The 20230-nt window shown below is 44.4% G+C and overlaps 1 protein-coding gene across 4 annotated transcripts in view; it reads left to right on the forward strand.

Annotated features, from left to right (window-relative positions):
* The window catches only part of ARHGAP10 (Rho GTPase activating protein 10), a 376879-nt gene that overhangs the window by 340801 nt on the left and 15848 nt on the right, over positions 1-20230 (forward strand). For all 4 annotated transcript variants that reach the window (XM_027513410.1, XM_027513409.1, XM_027513413.1 and 1 more), the window contains one exon: positions 5483-5642. In XM_027513410.1, the coding sequence (XP_027369211.1) occupies positions 5483-5642 (160 nt within the window). The remainder of the gene's footprint in view (positions 1-5482; positions 5643-20230) is intronic.

Below are 20230 nucleotides of genomic sequence, written 5' to 3' on the forward strand. Positions count from 1 at the left end.
ACGTGTAACTGGGGGGTTTGTCAAGAGTTAAGTTCAACTAATGCATTAGCTCTTTTTTTTTTTTTTTTTGCTTTATTTCTTTCCTCTTTTCTGTCCATTTTCCTTTTCTTTCTTTCTTCTGCTAATTCATCAGCCAGGATGTTTGAGAGGTGGGGACATGGACCAGCCTTACTAGTGCAGATAGGCTGTCCCTGAGAAATAACAGAAACCTTCTACAGTTTCAGCTCATGCCCAAGCATCCTAGGCTAAGTAGAAAACAGCTGGAGAGGGATTCAAAGGGAACCATCTCTGACTTCTTAACGATTAGGAAGTGATTTGAGAGGAGGACAAAGAAGAAATGAATGAAATGGGAAGGATAACTGTGAGCCTCATTCCCTCCAACAATGCAACGGCAGTTCTGTTTAAGTGAAATTAGCAGAAGATGAGTGGAGAGTTTCACCTTGTCATCATCAGACCAAGAAAGTTCAGTTGACTAGAGTAAAAGTTGATTAGTATATTAGAATATAGGAGATACACATCCTCTGTGTTAACTTTGGTAGAATTATAGAGTTCTTCTTCCCTCTTCCTGTTCAGTTCTCTGCCAGTCATTGAAGATTGTTTTAGTCGCTCATGAGAACAAACCACTCCTGCACATGCTCAGGGTCATAAAGAAATCAGAATAAGTAATGAATCTATTGGCTTGGTCAAAAAGTTTGTTCGAGTTTTTCCAGAAGCCATAACGGAAAAACTCAAATGAACTTTTTGGCCATCCCAGTAGCTGGCATGAAGGCATGTCCTTGTGAATTTTTTTTTGGGTCCATTTTTTAATGTGAGTCTATGTCTAGGGGGAAGTCCTAAATACTTACAACACTTCTTTCTCTTTACCAGAATGACAGCAACCACCACCACCACCACCACCACCAGTAAGGAGAAGCCTGCTCCTTACACTAAAGTTCCTCCAGGGTTCTCTTCCATTTTTACATCTCCATTGCTCTCTCCATCCATTGCAATGACTTCACTCTACCCACATACCTCTCACATCAATGAAACTATCCCAGACCTCTCTGCAGGGTCCTGGAGCTGTTTAACCAGATCCCCTGGATCTGTTACTCATCCCTCAAACCTATGTCCTCAAAACCATGTCCACAGCTGGTTTATGTCCCACACCCAGCTCACTTGCTCCTTGCTTTTCATTCCCTATTTCAATCGATAACTCTCCATTCACCCAGTTATCTAAGGCAAGAACTTGAGGGTCGTGTGCCTTGTACACTACATATGAATGAGTTGTGTTCCGAGAACACATTTGTGAGTCCAACAAAGTTAGCCTAGGTTCTCAACCACCACAATCGCCTATATAGTACAGTGATGCAATAGGTTTATCATACCTTTCACACAAATAACACATTAAAAAATGAACACAAAAATAGAACATTTTTAATCTTACAGTAGAGTACCTTGAAAAGTCCAGTAGTATAGTGCAACCGCTGGCATACAGGGGCTGGCATCAAGAGTTAGACTGGAGGAGGGAGAGGAGGTGGGAGATGGTAGAGCTGAAGGACTGTCAGCAATCAGAGCCAGGGGGCAAGCTGTGCTCTCTCTCATGCCTAACGTTGATGGAGCTCATATTTGCATCTTTGAAAATTCACAACTTGATGGGTCGTATGTCCGGGACTTACTGTATGTAAGCAGAACCTCAGCAAATTGAAGAGAGGATGACTGTGGCTTCAAAGGGGAGAGGACAATCCTCAGAAACTGTGTGCAGATTTCATAACAGGACTCCCTTGAGGTTTGTAGGGTTTTTTTCCTTGCTAATTCCTGGAGGTACTGGCTTTGCAATATCACGATCTCTTCCCTGGCAGTGAGTCCACAGTCAGTATTTCCTGAAGCCTCCTGATCTGCCTGGCAGTGCCTTGTGTTCTAAGGGTTACCAAGATGAGAGGCGGACTCCACCCTCAGAAGATGTGTAACGGTGGTGGGGAGCTAAAATCAGGTCGTGGAAGCGTCGACAGTGCAGTGTGGACTTGACTGCACTTGCTGTTGTGAGAGAGGAGAGAACAGGCAGAAAATGTGGTTGGCAAGAGCTTATGGAGAAGGTGGGAATTAATCCGGGGTTAATTGTGAGGACGTCTTTCTCTCTCCGAGATGCTGGTGGTTCTCTTCTAGTGCCTTTCTCCTCTTGGAGTCTGTTGCTCACGAAAGCCCTTCAGAACCATTCTTGCTCACGTACCCAGCTCAGCCTTGTTACTCGTAGGTGATGTGTGTGTCTGGAGATGCCTGTTGACGGGTAGCACCTAAACTAACAGGTTGTGTGACACGGAAGAAATGCAAGGTGAAAAGTGATGCGGGTGTCTGACTTTGCTTCTCAAGTACAAGTGAGCTTCACAGGATTTGACGTCTTTATTCATCGTCTTTATTCCTGTGAGCTTCACAGGATTTAACGTCTTAATTTATCGTCTTTATTCCCGATATTGTCGAACATGGAATTTTTTAAAGCTTTATTATTTTCCTCCTGTTAATAGTTACAAAGAAGTCATTTGGTGTTGGTAAACTAAACTTTTAGAATATTTAACTTTCCATGCCTGATATTAATGTTTCCTCAAATTCCGTGATTCTTAAGTAGAAAAGCACTTTCCTAAACAGTGGGAGAGAAGGGAGTTTTGAGGGAGCTCTTTGATCAGTTTGTGTACACCTGTGCCCTTGTATCAATATTTTTTTTTCACTTGAGGGTTCAGATTGCCACCCTTTGGCAGGAAGGAAGGGAGAAATTCTCTTACCGGCGTGTGATTTAATATGTTGAGTGACAGTGTGTGCTGTGTCAGTCTGCTTGGGGACAGAATCGGAGGGGCTGGCCATGAGCTAGTGTCTGTGGTTGAGCGAGTGTTTCAGGCATGTACCTTTGGAAAGGAACTTGGGACCCTGGGCTCCACTTCCTCAAGCTACTTCTCAGTGTCAGCTTTCTCCTTGTAGGAATGAGGCAGGGAGTAATAGGCCCACTTGCTGCTTTTGCTGGGTCAGGCCCTGCCCTGGAGACAGGGCCCGTGGCCCAGCGAGCAGAGGGCCAGCGTCCAGCCTCCTGCCGCCAGGAAGCTGCTGGCGTGCGACCCACTGTGGAGGTTACCCTGTCCTACTGCAGAACTGGTCCGCGTTTGCACCTTCTAGCCAAACCCCGAATTGGCAGCTGTCGTGCCAGAAAACATTTCAGAGTTTGCTTTAGACGGTGTGCTGTGGTTACACAAGAGGCCGTCCTAGTTTTAAAGGGAGTGGTTGCCCAGAATGACTGAGCGATACCCGGAAGGGCCCGGGAAAAGCTGGAGCTCCAGGTCTCATTCGCCGAGAACTGGATGGACGGAGCTCTCCAGGCACAGAGGGAGGCAGCCTTTGCTGCAGAGTGGACTGTATCCCAGAATGAAAATAAACCCAAAGGAAATCACAGAAATCTAGCAGTGGGTTTCGGTTCATTGGCCTGAAAATGAGCCCTTCTCTTCGGGGCTGAATTATCCCAATTAGCTAAATGTGTTTGTGGTGAAGGGCTGTAGGAAAAGGAAGCTCACTGGAAGAGGAAGCATATGGTATTCTGTTTTTTTTTTTTTTTAATTTTATTGGAGTATAGTTGCTTTACATTGTGTTAGTTTCTGCCGTACAGCAGAGCCAGAAGCTCTGCATATATCCCCTCCCCTCTTTTTTTGGATTTCCTTCCTGTCTAAGTCATCACAGTGTTGAGTAGGGTTCCCTGGGCTATGCAGTAGTCCTCTTTAATTATCTATTTTATATGCAGTATCAATCATGTACCTAGATCTCCCAATTCATCCCACTCCCCCTTCCCCCTCAGTATCCATATGTGTATTCTCTATGTCCATGCAGTATTCTGGACCGTGTGTTTATGAATGGGGAGAGAGAACAAGGCTTTTATAGAGAGACTTTGCTCAGGGAGAAGACCTGCCCACAGGGATCACGTGATGTTCACCTCTTGCTCATTATATCTCCTTCCCCAACCATGCATTTAGGCCAGGGATTTCGCTTGTGCTCTGTGATGAGTAGAGCTGAAGTATGTCTAATATGCTTTTCTGAGAGTGGGTTCCCAGCGTTCATACATCCTCTATTTCTGGGACTTAGGCCTGAGGAAGAAGGAAGCTTTAATCAGCTGGAAGCTGTTTGTGGCGAGGGTGTGACCATCCACATTGTGTGTTATCTGCTGCCATGGCAGTTTGTTGAGCAACTCTCGTGACCCATTATTTATAAAAATCAAGGCCAAGCCATTGCCATCTTAATAGAAAGTTGCTGCCTCTGGAAGACACCCTTGAGTGGTTACGATTTAATGGGGTCCGTGACTTTGGCTGAATGGGCCAAGCTGTGGTGTGGGCTGACAGTACCACGGAAGTGAGCAGACCAGTTGGGAGAGACAGAAGCTCTTCTGAGCTCCTACCCACCTTCTGCAGTTTCCGCCCAAGCTCGTCATGTGTACAAATGATACTAGATGTATTTCACCAAATGGTCCTCTCTGAGTGAATGAATCATGGAACCCATTTAAGAAACGCTTCTTCTGTTTGAGTGTAAGTTCATCTCTGGGGACTTCCGTGGTCTGGTGGTTGAGTGGTTAAGAATCTGCCTGCCAATGCAAAAGATAGGGGTTTGATCCCTGGTCCGGAGGATCCCATGTTCCGCAGAGCCGCTAAGCCTGAGCATCACGACTCTTGAGCCTGTGCTCCGGAGCCCGTGTGCTGCCGCTGCTGAAGCACCTGGAGCCTGCGTTTCACAGCCAGAGAAGCCGCCTCAGCGAGGAGCCCGTAAATGAAGAGGCCCTCCGCTTTCTGCAGCTCGAGAAAGCCTGTAGCAACAAAGACTCAGTGCAGCCAAGTAAATAAATCTTAAAAAAAAAGTCATCCCCTGTAGTCACTGCCTGGGCCTAGTTCTTGTAGAACATCTTCACGTTCACCAGCAAATGGAAGTTTCTCCTTGTCCACAGTTTAATCAGTTGGGCTGCTAAATTGTAATCTAAGATTTCAGCTCAGAAAACAAGGTCCCTTGCAAGTTGTTGAATTTATGTGGTAGGTGGCGATTGGCAGTAGCTTGAAGAGTCATCATGTGGCTGGAAAGAAAGAGGCTGGACCCGGCAGGGTTGATGCGCTGCTCTGCATTGCTCTTGAGGTTATCGCTGATTTATGACTGTGGTCCTTAGAGACCAGGAAGTCATTGTGGCTGCCATTTATTCATCTTCCGTCTTGATCTGACTTTGATTATTGCTTTTTTTCTTGTGGGGAAAAACTCCTCATTTTGTATTATCTATGATTTATTTTAAGCATCTTTGATTTAAAAAAAAAAACAAAAAAAAAAACAAGAAAATCCCTGAAGACAGGGCACCAACATACTCTCAGACTGCATTGTAAATGTAATTTTGGATATAATTGGATTGACTCATCAAGTGAGGCCATGTAGTTATTAATGGAGTTGTTTTTTTCTCCTCTGAGCATTTGTTTGAAAGTTAATGCCTTTTTCTCCTCCCTAGGTGACCGTCCCAGTCTTCCTAAGGAGGACACCCCTCCCAGCAGCCTGGACTCGCTTTCCTCTCCGTCTCCCACGACTGCCACTGCCCTTGGGCACCCTGGACCAGACCGGAACCACCTGCTTACAGACGGGGGCAGCTTCGGGGACTGGGCACCCACTGCGTAAGTAGCTGTGCTCTTCTGTTGGGTGCTGAGGGAAGGGGGGCGGTGATTTTTATTCTGAAGTTTTATGTGCCAGGTCAGTCCTATAGCCTGAGACCTCAGGACCTTTGCACTCTTAATCTGTGGGGATGCCACAGAGGAGAGGGTCCATAAACCAAAGGGAATAGGGTCTGTGTGTTCCCAGTATGGAAGGGATGGGTGGATGCTATTTCAAATCTGTTTTCAGTTCAATTTGTGGAAGTTTGGGGTTGCACAAAGGAAGTTTGTTATTGTCCTGCTCGGGAGGTTTTCTCATTAGTTACCACAGACTTTTAGAAAGATGAAAATCTTGCCTTGTGATCAGTAGACTTTTAAGTTTTCTATAGGATGATATCTTAATGATAGGAATTTTTATGAGTGTCATACTAATGCCTTACTCTGTTTACTCTGTGTGATCATGTATAATTGACAATTGATGAATGAAATATCTGATTTTGTCTTCTCAGTGTGGTTGAGTGCCAGGCATATGCAGATGCTCATGTGTATTAGGGTAAATAATTCCAATACAAACAGAATACCATGCGTGGGCTTGGTTTGACTGCTTGAGGGTGTGTCTTTCTCTACTGCCTGCAGTTGTGGAGTAAATGCACATCGGTGGTGGTGTGCAACGTCAGACTTCAAACAAATGCTCAGAGAAGGGAAAATAAAACAACTCCACTAATAATTACATGACATGACTTGATTAGTCAATCAAGTGACATCCAAAAATACATCTGTAATTCAACCTGAGAGTATCTGGGTGTCCTGCCTTTAAAGTGGGGGAAAAAAAATCAAAGTTGCTTAAAATAAGTCACAGATAATGATGTCATTTGACCCTAGCTGAGCATTCTTGGGACTTTAAATGGAATTGAAAACTGTTCCTCACAGTACTTGGCTTTTTATAGTTACTGCTGGATTCACATGAAATCATTATGAACTTATTAAGTATTAAAAGAGGCAGGGACAAATCTGGTATGTTATTCTGAAATTTGGGGGTGACCTAAAGACTTTGCAAAATCTAGCTGAAAATCCAAGCGGAACTCAAAATATGGGTACACGTTCTCCAGAGGAGTTTTTTCCCCCCAAAGATTGTCGCATACATGTATTTAAATGCTGAAGACTGTATTGTGGATTTAAATTACATGTTACTCAAATGGGCCTATCATTTTTACCGTTCTCTTTTAAAAGTAAGAATAATTTTTCACTTTTGTGCCAGAAGCAAAAGTAACAGTGGCTACATCGGAACCCAGAAGCTGTAATGCAGGGCACTCTAGCAGTGGGACTTGAGGTGTATTAGTGTGTGTGTGTGTGTGTTTTAAAGCACAGACCAAGCCTCCAGTCTTGTCAGTAACTGTCCCGGTCAGTGGACAGCAGTTTAGTCAGTTCTTCGTGGTGGTTCTGTGGAGCAGTGGCATTATGAGCCACGATGCAGCCCGTGCTCAGTTCATAGCACATCCACTGCTGAGACATGAAAAGCTTGATATTTTTGGTTGTCAATCAAATGTGGAGTGAATCCCCCAGCTTCTTATTCATACAGATTAAAAAAAAAAAAAACACTTCAGTCTTTATTTATCTGCTTTATGTCTCAGGCCAGGCCCTGCTCAGCATGTGGGATCTGATTTCCCCAACCTTTGCTCCGAGTATAGGGAGCACAGAGCCTTAACCCCTGGGCCACCAGGAAGTCCCCATACACGTCTTAAAATGTCATAGAAAGTACTCCAACCTTGAGAGGCCTGAAAAAAACAGGGCAAAGTAAGTAGTTGAATCCAGTCTGGAAAGGAGATTTTTGTTACAATGGACACTTCCTGCTATTTGAAGGACTTATCTTTTTCCCTGGGTGCTAGACAAAACCCGTCTCCCTCTTACATATGTAGAATGTTTCCTGTGTATCTTTTAAAGGATTTATTGTAAGCATGCTTCAGTCTAGATTTCTCATTAAGTTGGGGAGTGCTTCTCATACTTGAGCCAATGAGGACCCTTTGCAGGACTTGTGAAGCCCACAGTGCTGGATCCCACCCAAGAGCGATGCTTAGGGTTAGAGGGGAGCTGGAAGATGTGTATTTCTAATGTATTTCCTGACGATGTTGGCAAACCCTGATATACTCTCCTGCCTGCCCCTCCCCCGCGGTTCCAGGTGCGTGCCGATGTACATCTCCAAGGATTATAGTTAAGAGAAGTGACAGTGCATAGTGCTTCCTTTTTTTTTGCTTTTCTTTTCTCTTCCTAGGATTGTGTGTTTGCTCTCTTCAAGCAGCCCCTGGGTGCTCACTGCAAATGTTGATTCCCTTTGCCTGAAATGTCTCCCTTCCTTTTTGCTCAAGACAATCCTGACCTGTCTTCAGGGTGTAATTTAGTTTTCACTTTTGGGAAGCCTTCTCGAGTATTCTAGTCTCCTGGAGGATTCAGAATTATACCTTTCTCTGTCTGTGCCCAATACTTGATGTTAGGAAATGATTCCCTAATTAATGTTGTTGTTGTTCAGTCACTAAGTCATGGACGTCATGCCACCAGGCTCCTCTGCCCTCCACTGTCTCCCAGAGTTTGCTCAGATTCATGTCCATTTCTCCTTTTGCCTTCAATCTTTTCCAGCATCAGGATCTTTTCCAATGAGTCAGTTTTTCGAATCAGGTGGCTAAGTATTGAAGCTTCAGCTTCAGCAACAGTCCTTCCAAAAAATATTCAGGGTTTATTTCCTTAAAGATTGACTGGTTTGATCTCCTAGCAGTTCAAGGGACTCTCCAGGGTCTTCTCCAGCACCACAATTCAAAAGCATCAATTCTTTAGTGCTCAGCTTTCTTTATGGTCCATCTCTCACATCCATACATGACTGCTTTGAAAAACCATAGCTTTGACTATGTAGATCTTTGTTGTCAAAGTGATGTCTCTACTTTTAAATATGCTGTCTATGTTTGTCACAGCCTTCCTTCCAAGGAGCAGTGTCTTTTTATTTCATGGCTGCAATCACCATCAGCAGTGATTTTGGAGCCCAACAAAATAGTCTGTCACTGCTTCCACTTTTTCCCCACCTATTTACCATGAAGTGATGGGACCGGATGCCATGACCTTAGTTTTTTTTGAATGTTGAGTGTTAAGCCAGCTTTTTCACTTTCCACTTCCACCCTTATCAAGAGGCTCCTAAGTTCCTCTTCACTTTCTGCCATTAGAGTGGTTTCTGCCGTTTTGCATTATGTACTCTGCATGAAGTTAAATAAGCAGGGTGACAATATACAGCCTTGCCATACTCCTTTTCCAGTTTTGAACCAGTTTTTCCATGTCCAGTTCTAACTGTTGCTTCTTGACCTACATATGGGCTTCTCAGGAGGCAGGTCAGGTGGTCTGGTATTCCCAGCTCTTTAAGAATTTTCCACAGTTTGTTTTGATCCACACAGTCAAAGGCTTTTGCATACTCAGTGAAGCCGAAGTAGATATTTTTCTGAAATTCCCTTGCTTTCTCTATGATCTGGTGGATGTTGGCAGTTTGACCTCTGGTTCCTCTGCCTTTTCCAAATCCAGCTTGGGCATCTGGAAGTTCTCGGTTCATGTACTGTTGAAGACTAGCTTGGAGGATTTTGAGCATTACCTTGCTAGCATGTGAAATGAGAGCAATTGTGTGGAAGTTTGAACGTTCTTCGGCATTGCCCTTCTTTGGGATTCGAATGAAAACTGACCTTTTCCAGTCTTAGGACCACTGCTGAGTTTTCCAAATTTGCTGGCATATTGAGTGCAGCACATTAACGGCATCATCTTGCAGGATTTGAAATAGCTCAGCTGGAATTCCAACACCTCCACTAGCTTTACTTATAGTAATGCTTCCTGAGGCCCGCTTGACTTCACACTCCAGGGTATCCAGCTCTAGGTGAGTGACCACATCATCGTGGTTATCTGGGTCATTAAGAGCTCTACTGTACAATTCTTTAGTGTATTCTTACCATCTCTTCTGTTGGATCCTTCCCATTTCTGTCCTTCATCAGGCCCATCCTTGCATGAAGTGTTCCCTCCATAGGTCTCCAGTTAACCCTTAACTTTCCTTCTTGTCTGATATGTGTGCGTCTGCGTCAGTAACTCCATGTGCCTGCCTGCTTATCTATCTCACTCAGTTCCAGCTGCTGTAACAAAATTACTTTGAGTGGCTTTATGAACAGCAGGAGCTTAATTACCACAGTTTTGGAGGCTGGAAGTCCAAGTTCAGGGTGTCAGTCTAGCTGGGCCCCAGTGGGAGACTGCTTCCAGTGAGCAGAGTGCTCACTTATCTTGTATTTGCATGTGATGGAGAGCAGAGAACAGAAACGGATTCTCATGGATCTTCAGTTCAGTTCAGTCGCTCAGTCGTGTCCGACTCTTGTGACCCCATGAATCGCAGCATGCCAGGCTTCCCTGTCCATCACCAACTCCCGGAGTTCACTCAAACTCACATCCATCGAGTTGGTGATGCCATCCAGCCATCTCATCCTCTGTTGTCCCCTTCTCCTCCTGCCCCCAATCCCTCCCAGCATCAGAGTCTTTTCCAATGAGTCAACTCTTCCCATGAGGTGGCCAAAGTACTGGAGTTTCAGCTTTAGCATCATTCCTTCCAAAGAAATCCCAGGACTGATCTCCTTTAGAATGGACTGGTTGGATCTCCTTGCAGTCCAAGGGACTCTCAAGAGTGTTCTCCAGCACCACAGTTCAAAAGCATCAATTCTTCGGCGCTGAGCTTTCTTCACAGTCCAACTCTCACATCCATACATGACCACAGGAAAAATCATAGCCTTGACTAGACGAACCTTTGTTGGCAAAGTAATGTCTCTGCTTTTGAATATGCTATCTAGGTTGGTCATAACTTTCCTTCCAAGGAGTAAGCATCTTTTAATTTCATGGCTGTAATCACCATCTGCAGTGATTTTGGAGCCCCCCAAAATAGTCTGACACTGTTTCCACTGTTTCCCCATCTATTTTCCATGAAGTGTTGGGACCAGATGCTATGATCGTGGCTTTCTGAATGTTGAGCTTTAAAAAGCCAACTTTTCCCACTCTCCTCTTTCACTTTCATCAAGAGGCTTTTTAGTTCCTCTTCACTTTCTGCCATAAGGGTGGTGTCATCTGCATATCTGAGGTTATTGATATTTCTCCCGACAATCTTGATTCCAGCTTGTGCTTCTTCCAGCCCAGCTTTTCTCATGATGTACTCTGCATAGAAGTTAAATAATCAGGGTGACAGTATACAGCTTTGACATACTCCTTTTCCTGTTTGGAACCAGTCTGTTGTTCCATGTCCAGTTCTAACTGTTGCTTCCTGACTTGCATACAGATTTCTTAAGAGACAGGTCAGGTGGTCTGGTATTCCATCTCTTTCAGAATTTTCCACAGTTTATTGTGATCCACACAAAGGCTTTGGCATAGTCAATAAAGCAGAAATAGATGTTTTTCTGGAACTCTCTTGCTTTTTCCATGATCCAGCGGATGTTGACAATTTGATCTCTGGTTCCTCTGCCTTTTCTAAAACCAGCTTGAACATCAGGAAGTTCATGGTTCACATATTGCTGAAGCCTGGCCTGAAGAATTTTGAGCATTACTTTACTAGCGTGTGAGATGAGTGCAATTGTGTGGTAGTTTGAGCATTCTTTGGCATTTCCTTTCTTTGGGATTGAAATGAAAACTGACCTTTTCCAGTCCTGTGGCCACTGCTGAGTTTTCCAAATTTGGTGGCATATTGAGTGCAGCACTTTCACAGCATCATCTTTCAGGATTTGAAATAGCTCAACTGGAATTCCATCACCTCCACTAGCTTTGTTCATAGTGATGCTTTCTAGGGCCCACTTGACTTCACATTCCAGGATGTCTGGCTCCAGGTGAGTGATCACACCATCGTGATTATCTTGGTCATGAAGATCTTTTTTGTACAGTTCTTCTGTGTATTCTTGCCACCTCTTCTGAATATCTTCTGCTTCTGTTAGGTCCATACCATTTCTGTCCTTTATCGAGCCCATCTTTGCATGAAATGGTCCCTTGGTATCTCTAATTTTCTTGCAGAGATCTCTAGTCTTTCCCATTCTGTTGTTTTCCTCTATTTCTTTGTATTGATTGCCGAGGAAGGCTTTCTTATCTCTTTTTGCTATTCTTTGGAACTCTGCATTCAGATGCTTATATCTTTCCTTTTCTCCTTTGCTTTTCACTTCTCTTCTTTTCACAGCCTCCTCAGACAGCCATTTTGCTTTTTTGCATTTCTTTTTCATGGGGATGGTCTTGATCCCTGTCTCCTGTACAATGTCACAAACCTCCTTCCATAGTTCATCAGACACTGTATCTATCAGATCTAGTCTGTTAAATCTATTTCTCACTTCCACTGTATATTCATAAGGGATTTGATTTAAGTCATACCTGAATGGTCTAGTGGTTTTTCCTACTTTCTTCAATTTAAGTCTGAATTTGGCAATAAGGAGTTCATGATCTGAGCCACAGTCAGCTCCCAGTCTTGTTTTTGCTGACTGTATAGAGCTTCTCCGTCTTTGGCTTAGTGGGACACTAATCCCTTTCATGAGGATTCTACTCTCATCTCATCCTGATTTCCTCGTAAAGGCCCCAACTCCTAATGCCATCTCATTTTAGGGAGTAGGGTTTCAACGTGTAAATTTTGAGGGGACACAAACATCAGGTTCATAATACTATCCAATCTTTCCCTCACTCCAAGGTCAATAATAAAATTCTCAATAGTAGAAATTGGGTCTTAGGACTTTTTAGTGATATTGCGTGTATGTGCTTGGTTGTGTCTGACTCTTTGACAATCCATTGGACTGCCCACCGGGCTCTTCCATCCATGGGATTTTTCAGACAAGGATACTGGAATGGGCAGCCATTCCCTTCTCCAGGTGATCCTCCCGGCCCAGGGATCAAACCCAAGTCTCCTGCATTGCAGGCAGATTCTTTACTGTCTGAGCCACCAGGGAAGCCCAAGTGATATTGAGATAGTTATTAATAGATATTTTATTTTCCATTTTAATTACTTCATATTTATAAAAATGCTTTCCTTGTGTCAGTCTCTCTTCTTTCTCTATATCATTGAATATCTCTCAGGCAGCTATGTTTGATTTGGTTTCCATCCTCTTTCTTCCTTAAGATTTAAAACTCTTCCTCTGGGAATTCAACAGAATTCATCTCACCATTTTCTCTTTGTAGCATTTTTCTTTATTTTCTCAGCATTTATAAATTTAGTTTTCATATGTATGTGCTTTCCTTTTTGTTTCTTTAAAAAAATTACCTATATATACTAGCTGTACAGTATTGGTTATAGTAGGATCTGAGTAAATTTGATGACTAAGATCCCTTTTAATAAAAGCCAAAGCTGTTGTGGGGCGATTAAAACTGTACTCAGAGCCTGAAAGAAGAGGCACAGCCTGGTCTGCCTGATTTTAATCTAGAGTGGTGACTGTTTCAAAAGTTATACTCGCCTTATCAGAGGTCTTGTAAAATGAAGCCAAATGTATGTAGTTCACATGGGACACCAGTGGCTCTATTGTAGAGCAGTGCCATGACCCTCGTCACCAGGAAGCAGCTTCACACAGGAGAACCCACAGTAGCTGATATTCTGGTATAGGCAGTGTGTAAATACAGCTGTAGCCTCTGACAGGGAGAAAACAACCCAGCAGAATTGGATTTCTTGGGTTTCTGCTGATGGTGTGAATGGTGGGTCATATTCATCGCAGCCCATCAACCTGGAGCTATGACTTACCTGTGCACTCAGGAAGGTGACAGGCGACCTCATTGCCGGTGAAGAATTGCGTGCTCAGTCTCCTTGGAGACATTACATCACAGGCCAAGGTATTTCAAATGTTCTGAGGTCATTTTTCCCCCGTAAAGTAGTTTTCTCTTCAGTTTTAAATGATGGAGCAGGTCTTTGACAAGTAATTTTTTTTTTAGGTTCCCTGCCGCAATTGAGAATCTCTTGTTAGAAATACCAGGCATTGCTCTCTGCTTCCTTCACAGATTTCCAATGAAAAGGAGCACGTCCTTCCAGGACTTGCCCACACTCAAGATGGCAGCATCCATTGGTACCCACGTTGCAATGATGTGGGAAATTAGTAGTATACACAGTTGCCATGGCATTTATTGCAGGGAACGTCCTCAGGGGACCTGAGTTCTCTTTGGCCAGTGAGTTCTGGGTCTGAGGATTGGCTCAGGTCTGGATCCTGATAAGGGATGGTATTTCTTTTAGGCAGCTTTCTATTAGGCAATGAATCTCGGCCCTCAACTCAGTCATTCTTGATCTATTAATTATGACACTAAGCAACACTCTCTGTTGGCTGTCCATCTGCCTCGCCTCTAGAAATACCGTGATCTGTTAGACATTTCCAGAAGCCCCTTCACAGTCAGAATGTCCTGCTTCCATTCTGACATTGTTAGGGAGTTAAAAACTTTAGCTCTTTCTTCTGCCTCCCTGTCACCTGTCCCCCCAGCTTTCTGGAATCCTATTATCCTTGTTACTGTTGTAATATTATCTCCTAGGTCAGCCCCCACTGCAAAGGACGGACACAGTGAGGTTCATTCTCTGCTCATTTATTATCGCCTCATATACACTTTCCTTTAGGAAATAGTTACCTGGGTTTTGTTTTTTTCTCCAGTTTTGTTTTATTACCAATGCGCCCAGTTCTCCACGCTTTTTCATGTCTTCCTGTACAGTCACTGTGGTGGTTCTGGCACCAATGCTTCATTTAACGTGGACCATAACTTTTGTTAGAATGACTTTATTGATATGTAATTCACCCATTGAAAAGAATCGATTGTGACGTCGTCACAGAGAGGTGTGACCATAGCCACAATCAATTTTGAAAGATTTTCATCACCGAAAGGCGAAGCTAAAGCTCCAGTAGTTTGGCCACCTGCTGTGGAGAGTCGATTCAGTGGAAAAGACCCTGATGCTGGGAAAGACTGAGGGCAGGAGGAGAAGGGGGCGACAGGGTGAAATGGTTGGATGGCTCATTGATCACTGACTCAATGGACGAGTTTGAGCAAGCTCCAGGAGATATCGGAGGACAGGGAGGTCTGGCGCACCACTTTCCATGGGGCCGCAGAGAGTCGGCCACGACTGAACAGCAGCAGCAAAGGAGTTTTGAGAACATTGTCACCCCCTGTACCCGTTCATTCCTGTGTGGTCAGCCTCTGTTTCTCTTCAGCATTCTCCTCATCTCTAGACAAACAGTAATCTACTTTCTGTCTAAATGGATTTGCTTATGAATCCTGTAAATAAAATCACACAATCAAAAAAAAAAAAGATGGCTGCATCGTAGAATAGCTCTTCATAACTGGGGATGTTGATACCCTGAGGTGTATCTCAGTCTGTGTTCTGGCAGGCTGGGAGGGCAGTAGCTGCTTCTCTTCCTTCCACGCACTGTGAGGCTCTCGGTTTGGTTTATCCTGAGTGTGAAAGTTCCTAGCACACCTATCCTAGTGTGAAAGATGTTCCTAGCACATCTGTCCTCAGAGCTGCGTTGAACTTCATCAGAGGTTCATGCCTCCCCAGTCCTGGTGCTTGTTAGTTAAAGTCGTCACATGGTAGACTCCCGTGCCCATAGAAGACTCCGTGTGTGCTCGCTGGTGACCATCTTTATTCTTGTCAATGAAATAACTTGCCTCTTTTAATGTGGGCTGACAAATAGAATTTTCCCATAGACAGTTACATGGCACTTGAAATTCCTTGACTTTTGGTTACTCGATTGCTTTTCAGGGAGTTGGTAAACTTTGCTGGAAGATAGAAAAGTACCCTGGAGAAGGCAATGACACCCCACTCCAGTACTCTTGCCTGGAAAATCCCATGGATGGAGGAGCCTGGTGGGCTGCAGTCCATGGGGTCACTGAGGGTCTGACATGACTGAGTGACTTCACTTTCACTTTTCACTTTCATGCATTGGAGAAGGAAATGGCAACCCACTCCAGTGTTCTTGCCTGGAGAATCCCGGGGACGGGGGAGCCTGGTGGGAGGCCATCTATGGGGTCACACAGAGTCGGACACGACTGAAGCGACTTAGCAGCAAAGTACCCCTTCAATTGTATTTGTGTCTACCACAACAGTGATTTGTCTGAATCAGAAAAATGATCCTCTTAAACAATTTTTAACCAGATTTGGTGAAATTGGGTGCACACTTAGAAGTGATCAGGTGGCTGTTATAGCAGACTTTGTCTCCACTTCTTCCCTTCCTCTCTCTCTCTCTTTCCCCTTCTCCCTCCTTCACTCCTTCAGGGAGGGCTTCTTCAACCCCACCGCTCTTGATTTTACTGCTCTCAACCCTGCCGGGGGCAGTCAGTTCACCCTAGAAGTTGATGTCTTAAATTTTTATCTCTATTATGATTGTTTCAAAAGAAAATAGGGAATGTATCTCTTTAAGTTCTTTTTTTTTACATAGACCATTTTAAAAATCTTTATGAAATTTGTTACAGTATTGCTTCTGTTTTATGTTTTGGTTTTTTGGTCTTGAAGCATGTAGGATCTTCGCTCCCCGATCGGGGATGGAACCCATACCCCAGGAAGGCAAAGTGCCAGCCACTGGGCCGCCACGGAAGTCCTGGGAATTTATCTTTTAAACGTTCTCCCTCTCTCTCTCTCTTTCTTTGTTTTTGCATATCTGTATTTTGTTAAACTTGACTAAGATGAACACAGATGGCTTTTGTAACAAGGGGAGGAAACTGATGCAGATTTGAAAAAGAGATTAAGAGAGGGTAGTCTTTAACTCCCCCAAATGAATTGCCCATCATAGAAATTTCCAGACTCTTTACTGGCTAATCAGGTGATCACATCCTTATAATGGGAGCACCTTGTCTTCTCTGCTTACCTCTAGGTGGGCCCTGTTGACCGTGATCTCTAGTAGAGCTCGTGCTGGGAGCAGTAGTACATGTGGGAGGATGTACCCCCGGTCCTATGGGGAGTGAATTGGAAGCCAGTGTCCCGTACCTAAGTGAGCAGCAAAGTCCCTGGTGGGTTCAGAAAGATCGACATGTCAGATAGCCCACAAGGAAACACAGGGCAGTGAGCAAGAGGAATGAGCTTCCTTGCTGCGAGCCCCAGCAGTCTTGTGACGTCTGCTCAGAGGTTGAACCCTTCTGGACCTGTGTGGGCTGGGGACTTAGAGGAGGAGGAGGCTTATGCTTTAGCAGGGATTGGTGGTGAGAGGCTGCAGGGAAGGTTTGATGCAATAAATCACCTCTTGCATTTCTCAGAATCAAAGACTGTAGAGCATTGACTCTCAAGGGCCACAGACTTTGTTATAGATTCTTTATAAATATTTCATGTTGAGCCTCACATCAAACCTGGTAAGGCAGAGATATATTCTTTTAAAAAATATATGTATTTATGTATTTGGTTTCTCTGGGTCTTTATTGAGGCAAGTGGGATCTAGTTCCCTGACTAGGGATTGAACCCGGGCCCCTGCGTTGGGAGCAAGGAGTCTTAGCCACTGGACCACCAGGGAAGTCCCAATGTATTCGTTTTTTTGAAAAAGTCTTTATTGAATTTGTTACAATATTGCTTCTGTTTTATGTTTTTTTTTTTTTTTTTGGCTTGGCCATGAGGTATTTGGGATATTTGCTTCCCAAGCAATGATCGAACTGCACCCGCTGCCTTGGAAGGCAAAGTGTTAATCACCAGGGAAATCCCGATATACTCGTTTTTAAACATAGGGAAATGGAGGCACAAAGATGGTCGGAAACCTGCCCCAAGTCACTTGACTAGGAAGGGCAGAGGTTGTTTTTGACCTTGATCTGTCTGTCCCTGGGATCTGTGGTTCCCTTGCCATGTTTTACCGTCAGTATAGAGATTGTCTGTTTGCAGATGGGGCCACTGTCGAATTGAAGCTTTCCCCTGATTCTGAGACCCGGTGAACTGATGAAGGGTGGCTGTCCGCTGGCCGCTGCCCTTGTTTTGAAGTGGAGCACTGACCCAGTCTTAGGTCATGTGGCTGCGGTTTATAATTATCTATGGGGAGTAAACACTTGAATCTGAATTTCGGCACATTCACCGTCCAACACCTTTGGCTGAAATCTGGGAGGGGGGAGGGCATTTTCCCCCACCACACCCCACAGCAGAGCTGGGGGACTTGAAAATTTGATATTTTGCAACAGAGCAGCATCCATAATCTTTTTATGAGTAATACGATATCTGGTAAAGCTCTTGAAGCTAATCTCAGGGCCCACATTCTTGGCCTTCAACCATCAGTCTCTGCATGTTCACTGGTGGAGAGGTGGGGTAATATACTAATTTTTGTCCTGCATATTTTCTTGGGTGTTTTTTCTCACTTGGTACAGACATGACGCTGCCCTGACCAGCTTCCTTGCAGCCTTCCGTGCACGTCCCTTGTGTGTTTCTAGGTGTTTTTGGTATTTGTATCGTGTACTTGGCACTTGCCTGTGACCTGATTCATTTCTTCCTTTCCAGTGCTGTAACTACAGGTTCTGAAGTTCAGAGGTTTTATTTTCAAGCCAGATTGTTGGTCATTCTTGTAACTTTAAAGCCTCATAATGAAAAGTTGACTTTCCAAAATAAAGACACTTATCTGAATTTTTATAGTAGCTTCTCTACTGCTTAAGGCTCAAAAAAAAATTGTCTTCTCATGAGTCTTATTTTGTTTTTCGTTTTCATTTTATCAGTTTTTGTTGTAATTCGTCATCGGCTGTTCATGGATTGGTTGGCTGTATCTCAGTACTGAAATGTAGGCAGGGCCTTGTGAGCTTTCTGTGAGTTGAGAGACTGGTGTAGACTGGTGAACCACTGACTTTTATCATTTATTTAACTTATCAAAGAATTTTTTTCTTCCTTTTTGAAAATTTTTTTTTAATTGGAGTATAATTGCTCTGTTACTGCTAAGTTGCTTCAGTCATGTCTGACTCTGTGCGACCCCATAGACCGAAGCCCACCAGGCTCCCCCGACCTTGGGATTCTCCAGGCAAGAGTACTGGAGTGGGGTGCCATTGCCTTCTCCAATGCATGAAAGTGAAAAGTGAAAGGGAAGTTGTTCAGTCGTGTCCGACTCTTAGCGACCCCATGGACTGCAGCCCACCAGGCTCCTGCATCCATGGGATTTTCCAGGCAAGAGCACTGGAGTGGGGCGCCATCGCCTTCTCCGATAATTGCTCTACAACATTGTGTTGCTTTCTGCAGTACAACAGCGTGAATCAGCTGTATGTATACATGCTGATATACAGCTGATGGGCTACAGTCCATAGGGTCACAGAGAGCTGGACACCACTGAAGTGACTTAGCCCGCTTACATATACCCTCTCCTTCATGAACGTCCCTCCCACCCCCATCTCCCATTCAATCTCTCTAGGTCATTACTGAGCACTGAGCTGAGCTCCCCAAAGCACTGATTTTAGAGTCAAACAAGCCTAGCTTTGCATTCTTTTCCTGCCACTTCAAACCTTGGAGGCCTTATATAAATTACTCGAACAAACTAAGACTTAGCGAGATTATCTGCAAAGGGGGAGTGCGAGCACCTGCCCCTCTGAATTGTTGTGAGGTTACTGGGTGCCACATGAAATAAGACCCCACTGCTCCCCTGGGAGCCCTGGGTGGCCACCTGCTTGCATTTTCCTTTCCTCTGAGAACCTAACTTGATAGTCTTAGTTGAACCTGACCTGACTTCTTGGTTCATCAGTTATATAATCTCCCCACCAAATGGCTTAGGAAAAATGACCTCTCCTGTCCTGCAGGAACCTTTGGCATTGACCCGAAGTTGTGTTGTTTCCAGCAGTTACAGTAGTTATTCCAGGAGGACCCGGGGCTCCCTTCCTAACCTCGCTGTACAGGAACCTCCTCTGGAGAAACTTCTGAGAAAATGGCCCTTAGGTATTGCGTGACCAGGGCATGGGGTTCCCATGGCCAGTGAACTCCCTCAACTGTTCTGAGAAGCTTGGGAAGCTCATCCATCATGACAGGTAACCTGTAAAACAGCTTGGGGAGTAACCAGAGGCTTTTCATAGCAGAGAAGTGGTATGCCCCTTTCAAGCTGTGCTTGGGAGCTCCCCTGTTCTATACGTTCCACTCTCATGTTGGGTGGTGCGTCTTCCCCATACAAATTAGACTTGTAGAAATATTCCCGTCAGTTGCCCTGCAGGACCACAGCTCTGAGACCCCTCCAGCCCCGTAATTCTCTGAAATGCAGCTGCAGCTCCTTTTCCATTGAGCTAGCAAGCCCTGTCCCTGATTCCACAGATCATCTAGAAAGAAGAGAAATGCGATTCAAGGAACACTTTGAGCAAAAGATTGTTAGAATTAATCACTCTCAGATAGTTCTTAGAGTTGCCACTCTCAGATATTTCTTTTATAGTGAAACCCAAGCAAATGATCCTCCTGGGAGTGAACTTCGTAAGATACTGGCTGACTCAGTGGTGATGTCCTTTGTTGTCAAGGGAGGAAAGCCACCAGCTGCCTTAGCATCCTGCAGGGTGGGGACTGAGTGTTCAGAGTGGTCGTGTCCAGCCTCAAAGGGTTCTGTCTTTCCTGCATTTGAGAGCTTTCCTCCCATTCCTTTCCTTCTCTCACTGCTCACCTCCCTCCTGTAGAAGACTTTTTATGTCAAGGGAGAGCAAGTTCTAGCTTTCAAGTGCTG

This window comes from Bos indicus x Bos taurus, chromosome 17 (genome assembly GCF_003369695.1).
Source record: "Bos indicus x Bos taurus breed Angus x Brahman F1 hybrid chromosome 17, Bos_hybrid_MaternalHap_v2.0, whole genome shotgun sequence".
Classification (NCBI taxonomy): Eukaryota; Metazoa; Chordata; class Mammalia; order Artiodactyla; family Bovidae; genus Bos; species Bos indicus x Bos taurus.